General features: G+C 40.9%; 1 protein-coding gene across 4 annotated transcripts; it reads left to right on the plus strand.

Moving 5' to 3' along the window:
• Positions 1-766: 766 nt before the first annotated feature.
• On the plus strand, positions 767-5897 carry zdhhc24 (zinc finger DHHC-type containing 24). Of its 4 annotated transcripts, none has more exons than XM_062044186.1 (4): positions 767-1060; positions 1148-1464; positions 4768-5081; positions 5144-5897. In XM_062044186.1, exons 2-4 carry the CDS (start codon positions 1178-1180, stop codon positions 5437-5439), a joined length of 897 nt encoding a protein of 298 aa, XP_061900170.1. In that variant the 5' UTR covers positions 767-1060; positions 1148-1177; the 3' UTR covers positions 5440-5897. The 4 variants fall into 4 exon arrangements, with proteins under 4 accessions (XP_061900170.1, XP_061900171.1, XP_061900174.1 ...); XM_062044187.1 differs by having other exon boundaries at positions 1151-1464; XM_062044190.1 differs by having other exon boundaries at positions 793-1060; positions 4804-5081.
• Positions 5898-8026: the final 2129 nt, after the last annotated feature.

Raw genomic sequence — 8026 nt, forward strand, 5'->3', positions numbered from 1 at the left:
TGTTCCAATGTCCATTTCTCTGATGATGCAATTGTTGACTGAAGTGTTGATACCAACCAAATCTTAGCCCCCCCCCCCCCCTCCACATCCCACACCCCGGATTGTAAATAATGTAAATAATTCAATGTATATACTCTGATGATTAACTTGTGTGATAACTGTATTATGCTGATAGTATATATCTGTATCACGAATCAATTTAAGTGGACCCCGACTTAAACAAGTTGAAAAAGGTATTGGGGTGTTACCATTTAGTGGTCAATTGTACGGAATATGTACTATACTGTGCAACCTACTAATACAAGTTTCAATCAATCAAAGCAAACTATGAATAATAAAAAATGTGTCCTTTTTCGTAGCTACACGTATGACCAAAAAGTGCATGAAAATCAGTGGTATTCAGTGAGGTAAGATGAATTAAATGCGCTGACAGTTCATTGCTCCTGCAAAATGCATTGCACTGAGTGGAGCGGATCACCACTCCAAGATGGCGGCCCCGCGTCTCGTCAGCGCCAGTAGGCAGTAGCGCCCCCTGCTGCGTACCCTTAGAACATGTCTAGGCATAGTTTGTACCGCGGACGTCTTTTCATGTAACACTGCTATCGGAAACCATTCGGGGGTCGAACATTTTTTTTCACTTTTACCGCTTCCTATTTAAATTATTGTATTTTAAATTCAACCTCATTTATCGGCTCTTTCCCTCCCCGGTAATATATACTTTAAAGGGTTTATAAGAGCATTAATTCACTCGTTATATCCGGATATGACGTCACAACATCGGTGCCAATTTCTTCCCTCCCCTATTTACTTCCGTGGTCATGTTTCCCCTTACGTCATTGACAGCGATCGATAGCACTTCGGCTTTGACTGCCCGTCGCTGGAAGGATACTTCGTCTTTGACAGCTGCTGGAATCTAAAGAAATCGATTATTGTTTTGTTTTTTTGTACAGGCGCGAAACAGGACATTCGCGTGCAGGTTAAGGACCCCCGGCAACTTTGTGATTTTATTGGACGCAGCCCCGGAAGTAAATGGGGGAGGGAGCCCAGCTCCAGCAAGAAGGTGAGAGGTTTGCACGCACGCCATTATTGTTCTTCCTAATAGTTAGTTGCAATGTGTGTATTAATGTTGTTACTGCCGCGGTCAAAGCAGTCCTTCCGGTGAGTAGAAGCAGAAGACATGACGAGCAGCGTGCTTGGCAATGTGGAGAAGATGTGCTCCCACCTCCCCGTGCTCCTCAACACCTTCCTGGTGTTCTCCATCACCGGGGAGGTGAGCTACCTGGTGCTGGTGGGGGCCCCGCTGGAGCCTGCCCAGAGGTGGTCCTCACTGTGGAAGTCCATGCACCTGCTGGCCCAGTTCTTCATGCTGGGGAACATCTGCTGGAACGCCCTGCTCTTTGTCAGGACCACCCCCAGCATCAAGGGGGTGTTCCTGGGAGGGGACCATGTGGGGCAAGGATGGAAGTAAGACAACACTCTTGTATGTTGGATTATTCATGTCTTCTTCTCAGAGGTGGGTAGAGTTGCTAGAAATTGTACTCGAGTAAGAGTACTGTTGCTTTAGAGCAGGGGTCACCAACGCGGTGCCCGCGGGCACCAGGTAGCCCGTAAGGACCAGATGAGTAGCCCGCTGGCCTGTTCTAAAAATAGCTCAAATAGCAGCACTTACCAGTGAGCCGCCTCTATTTTTTAAATTGTATTTATTTACTAGCAAGCTGGTCTCGCTTTGCTCGACATTTTTAATTCTAAGAGAGACAAAACTCAAATATAATTTGAAAATCCAAGAAAATATTTTAAAGACTTGGTCTTCACTTGTTTGAATAAATTCATTAATTTTTTTACTTTGCTTCTTATAACTTTCAGAAAGACAATTTTAGAGAAAAAAATACAACCTTAAAAATTATTTTAGGATTTTTAAACACATATACCTTTTTACCTTTTAAATTCCTTCCTCTTCTTTCCTGACAATTTAAATCAATGTTCAAGTACATTTATTTTTTTTATTGTAAAGAATAATAAATACATTTTAATTTAATTCTTCATTTTAGCTTCTGTTTTTTCGACGAAGAATATTTGCGAAATATTTCTTCAAACTTATTATGATTAAAATTCAAAAAAATTATTCTGGCAAATCTAGAAAATCTGTAGAATCAAATTTAAACCTTACTTCAAAGTCTTTTGAATTTCTTTTAACATTTTTGTTCTGGAAAATCTGGAAGAAATAATGATTTGTCTTTGTTAGAAATATAGCTTGGTCCAATTGTTATATATTCTAACAAAGTGCAGATTGGATTTTAACCTATTTAAAACATGTCATCAAAATTCTAAAATTAATCTTAATCAGGAAAAATTACTTATGATGTTCCATAAATTATTTTTTTTATTTTTTCAAAAACATTCGAATTAGCTAGTTTTTCTCTTCTTTTTTTCTGTTGAATTTTGAATTTTAAAGAGTCGAAATTGAAGATAAAATATGTTTCAAAATTTAATTGTCATTTTTTTCGTGCTTTTTCTTCTTTTGAACCGTTCAATTAAGTGTAAATATCATTAATTATTAATAATAACATAGAGTTAAAGGTAAAATGAGCAAATTGGCTATTTCTGGCAATTTATTTAAGTGTGTATCAAACTGGTAGCCCTTCGCATTAATCAGTACCCAAGAAGTAGCTCTTGGTTTCAAAAAGGTTGGTGACCCCTGCTTTAGAGATTTATTACTCAAGTAAAAGTATGGGTACATTTTTATCTGATACTCTTGGCATTGCTTGTGGTGTCCCCCAAGGGTCCGTGTTGGGGCCAAAACTGTTTAATATATATATTGATATGTTTAATACAAACCCCGTTTTCATATGAGTTGGGAAATTGTGTTAGATGTAAATATAAACGGAATACAATGCTTTGCAAATCATTTTCAACCCATATTCAGTTGAATATGCTACAAAGACAACTGATAAACTTTTTTTTTTTTGCAAATAATCATTAACTTTAGACTTTGATGCCAGCAACACGTGACAAAGAAGTTGGGAAAGGTGGCAATAAATACTGATAAAGTTGAGGAATGCTCATCAAACACTTATTTGGAACATCCCACAGGTGAACAGGCAAATTGGGGACAGGTGAGTGCCTGGCTCTGTTGGATTGGTGAAACGGAGTCAAACGTCACCAGTGACTGCATGTGATTGGTGAAATAGATCCTACTTTGAAGGTCTGTCTGACAAACCAAAACAAACAAAGCGTGCATTAACAGATGGATAGAAATGAGTAGCGAGTAGAATGTAGATAAATGGAGTGGACTTAAAGGCCTACTGAAATGATTTTTTTTTATTTAAACGGGGATAGCAGATCTATTCTATGTGTCATACTTGATCATTTCGCGATATTGCCATATTTTTGCTGAAAGGATTTAGTATAGAACAACGACGATAAAGATTGCAACTTTTGGTATCTGATAAAAAAAAGGCTTGCCCCTACCGGAAGTAGCGTGACGTAGTCAGTTGAACATATACGCAAAGTTCCCTATTGTTTACAATGATGGCCGCATGAAGTGAGAGAGATTCGGACCAAGAAAGCGACAATTTCCCCATTAATTTGAGCGAGGATGAAAGATTTGTGGATGAGTAAAGTGCAAGTGAAAGACTAGTGGGGAGTTGAAGCTATTCAGATAGGGAAGATGCTGTGAGAGCCGGGGGTGACCTGATATTCAGCTGGGAATGACTACAACAGTAAATAAACACAAGACATATATATACTCTATTAGCCACAACACAACCAGGCTTATATTTAATATGCCACAAATTAATCCTGCATAAAAACACCTGCGTGTTTGTTATGCTAGCTCCTAGCTCCTCTGCTAGCTCCTAGCTCCATAGAACACGCCAATACAATTCAAACACCTGATCAACACACACAATCACTCAGCCCAAAAGACCGTTCACCTAACCCAAGGTTCATAAAGCTTATATATTTTAAAAAAGTTACGTACATACGCAAAAAAAAGTTGCGCACATACGGTCAAGCGATCAAATGTTTAGAAACCAAAGCTGCATACTCACAGTAGCACGTCTGCGTCTTTGTCATCCAAATCAAAGTAATCCTGGTAAGAGTCTGTGTTGTCCCAGTTCTCTACAGGCGTCTGTGTATCGAAGTCAAAAGTCCTCCTGGTTAGAGTCTCTGTTATCCGAGTTCTTCCATCTTGACTGCATCTTTCGGGAATGTAAACAAAGAAGCGCCGGCTGTGTACTGTTGTTGCTGACTACGTTCGAAAAATACGTCCATTTCGCACCGACAACTTTCTTCTTTGCTTGCTCAGCTTCCTTCTCCATAATGCAATGAACATGATTGCAACAGATTCACGAACACAGATGTCCAGAATACTGTGGAATTATGAAATGAAAACAGAGCTTTTTCGTATTGGCTTCAATGTGGAAGGCATACCCGTGTTCCCCGGTCTACGTCACGCGCATACGTCATCCTCAGAGGCGTTTCGAACCGGAAGTTTAGCGGCACATTTAAAATGTCACTTTATAAGTTAACCCGGCCGTATTGGCATGTGTTATAATGTTAAGATTTCATCATTGATATATAAACTATCAGACTGCGTGGTCGGTAGTAGTGGGTTTCAGTAGGCCTTTAAAGTAGTGTTTCTTCTCTATAAATATACTCAAGTAAAAGTATGTTGCATTAAAACTACTCTTAGAAGTACAATTTATCCCAAAAGTTACTCAAATAGATGTAACGGAGTACATGTACCCACCTCTGCTTCTTCTGTAGGTGCTGCTACACCTGTGTCTTCTTCTGCTTGAGCAGGTACTGCTACACCTGCGAGACGCACACCCCCCCACGCTGCTCCCACTGCTACGACTGCAAGGTGTGCGTGCTGCGGCGGGACCACCACTGCGTCTTCTTCGGCCGCTGCGTGGGCTTCCGCAACCACCGCTACTTCCTGACTTGCCTGCTCTACATGTGGTCGGGGCTCCTGTACGCCACCTGGATGAACGCCGAGGTCTTCATCCTCATACTGAAGGAGGGCGTGACTCTGCACAGCGTCCTGCTGCTGCTCATACCCTGGCTCATGCTGGTGTCAGGTACTGCCATCTTTCATTTGCGCCATGTTTCTACACCAACTCACGGCCGTGGCTCCCAACAGGCCAAGTGTCTGCACGGGCCTTCTCTTTCGCCTTCATCGCTGACACCTGTGTGGTGGGCCTCCTGCTGGTCTCCGCCTTCTTCTTCTTCCATCTCTTCCTGCTTGTTCGGGGGCAAACCACCAGGGAGTGGTACTCGTCCCGCAGGCCCTACAATCTGGGACTCCTGGGCAACTTGCGTCACACATTAGGCAGCCGCTGGTACCTTGGCTGGCTTTGCCCGCTCATCTCATCGCCACTACCGGGGGATGGGATACACTTCCAGGTGACGGGGTCACTGGAGCCCCCCCGCCAATAAGACTGGGGCTTGGGGGGATGGGGTACACTTCCAGGTGACGGGGTCACTGGAGCCCCCCCCCTGCTAATAAGACTGGGGCGTGTATTTTGCTGTGGACTGAACAACATTACTTTGGCTGGACTAGAAGAATGTTCTAGTTATGTTTCACTTATCATGACGATGATGGCTTCTTAGCTGTCACAAATAGACTGCGGGATATCAAGTCCACCATCTGAACAGTGTTTTTGTGTGTGTGATTAAGAACCAGTGGCACCATCTTTCCAGCACCACCGGTTGCCTTATTAGACCCCTTTTTAGTTGAATGTTTGTAAGTATTTTTTTTTCCTTTTGCAGGTTTCCATTACAGCCAAAGCTATTTTCTCAGTATTGTTGTTTTATATGCCTTGCTTTGGTTTTGGAAGATGTTCTTTTTTTTTTTCCTTTCAAAACCTGAAATACATTTTGTGTTTACTGTTTAATTTGTACTCTGTTTTCTGGCTTTCTAGCCGCTTCAATCTGTGTGTGTACAGCTCCACTAATGGACAGTGGAGTGTTACTTTCAAAGGCAAAGTTAAAGGCCTACTGAAAGCCACTACTACCAACCACGCAGTCTGATAGTTTATATATCAATGATGAAATCTTAACATTGCAACACATGCCAATACGGCCGGGTTAACTTATAAAGTGCAATTTTAAATTTCCCGCGAAACTTCTGGTTGAAAACGTCTATGTATGATGACGTATGCGCGTGACGTCAACGGTTGATACGGAAGTATTCGGACACCATTGAATACAATACAAAAAAGCTCTGTTTTCATCCCAAAATTCCACAGTATTCTGGACATCTGTGTTGGTGAATCTTTTGCAATTTGTTTAATGAACAATGGAGACTGCAAAGAAGAAAGTTGTAGGTGGGATCGGTGTATTAGCGGCGGACTACAGCAACACAACCAGGAGCACTTTGAGGATAGCAGACGTGCTAGCCGAACGACCTCATCTTGACTTCCTCCGTCTCCGGGCCGCCGACCGCATCGGTGATCGGGTGAAGTCCTTCGTCGTACCGTCGATCGCTGGAACGCAGGTGAGCACGGGTCGTGATGAGCAGATGAGAGCTGGCGTAGGTGCAGAGGTAATGTTTTTAGCATAGCTCTGTCGAGGTTCCGTAGCTAAGTTAGCTTCAATGGCGTCGTTAGCAACAGCATTGTTAAGCTTCGCCAAGCTGGAAAGCATTAACCGTGTATTTACATGTCTAGAGTTTGGTAGTATTGTTGATCTTCTGGCTATCCTTCCAGTCAGGGATTTATTTATTTTGTTTCTATCTGCATTTGAGCCAGATGCTATCACGTTAGCTCAGTAGCTAAAGAGCTTCGTCGATGTATTGTCGTGGAGATAAAAGTCACTGTGAATGTCCATTTCGCGTTCTCGACTCATTTTCAAGAGGATATAGTATCCGAGGTGGTTTAGAATACAAATCCGTGATCCACAATAGAAAAAGGAGAGAGTGTGGAATCCAATGAGCCAGCTTGTACCTAAGTTACGGTCAGAGCGAAAAAAGATATGTCTTGCACTGCATTCTAGTCCGTCACTCTAACGTTCCTCATCCACAAATCTTTCATCCTCGCTCAAATTAATGGGGTAATCGTCGCTTTCTCGGTCCGAATCGCTCTAGCTGCGTTGAAAACAATAGGAAAATATGAGGAGGCGAACAACCGACTACGTCACGCTACTTCCGGTAGGGGCAAGGCTTTTTTTTATCAGCGACCAAAAGTTGCGAACTTTATCGTCGTTGTTCTCTACTAAATCCTTTCAGCAAAAATATGGCAATATCGCGAAAAGATCAAGTATGACACATAGAATGGATCTGCTATCCCCGTTTAAATAAAAAAAAATTCATTTCAGTAGGCCTTTAAAGTATTGCTAGAAACATAATTTTATATGGGACTTTATTGTATTTAATGTATAGTACATGTTCCAAAAAGAAAAAAGCATAAAACACCACCAGAATTAGAGATATTACAAGTCAAAGTGATGAAGCTTAGTGTTACGCTCATGACTTGGTGTTTGATTGATTGATTGAGACTTTTATTAGTAAGTTGCACAGTGAAGTACAATTGACCACTAAATGGTAACACCCCAATAAGTTTTTCAACTTGTTTAAGTCGGGGTCCACTTAAATTGATTCAGATACAGATATATACTATCATCATAATACAGTCATCACACAAGATAATCACATTGAATTATTTACATTATGTGTATGTGTAACTAAACATTACCCTATAAGATGAAGGCAATTGCATTTTATTGATATTTGAAATGTATTCAATGTTTATAAGTGAATATTTAAATATACTAAATGTAAAAAAAGGGAATAAATATTCAAAATAAGATCATTAAATGAAATCTGGTTTGGTTACGCCATCATGAGCGCAACACAAGGTTGTAAAAGTTTCAACTACAATTCTAAATAAGATGTCAAAAGCAAACTGAAATCAAATACACACAGCTTAAAGATTGATCAATACCTATTTAAATTTAGTAATACATGAATATGAGGATTTATCAAAATATAAAACAAATATACCTGAACAGAACGCTCATGATGGTT

The sequence above is a fragment of the Entelurus aequoreus genome, linkage group LG04 (assembly GCF_033978785.1).
Source record: "Entelurus aequoreus isolate RoL-2023_Sb linkage group LG04, RoL_Eaeq_v1.1, whole genome shotgun sequence".
In the NCBI taxonomy this organism is placed as follows: domain Eukaryota; kingdom Metazoa; phylum Chordata; class Actinopteri; order Syngnathiformes; family Syngnathidae; genus Entelurus; species Entelurus aequoreus.

Coding starts and splice junctions, on each gene's coding strand:
- zdhhc24 (XM_062044186.1), top strand. CDS start 1,178: ATGACGAGCAGCGTGCTTGGCAATGTGGAGAAGATGTGCTCCCACCTC. Junction 1,465..4,767: donor CATGTGGGGCAAGGATGGAA/GTAAGACAACAC, acceptor CTTCTTCTGTAG/GTGCTGCTACACCTGTGTCT. Junction 5,082..5,143: donor CTGGCTCATGCTGGTGTCAG/GTACTGCCATCT, acceptor GGCTCCCAACAG/GCCAAGTGTCTGCACGGGCC.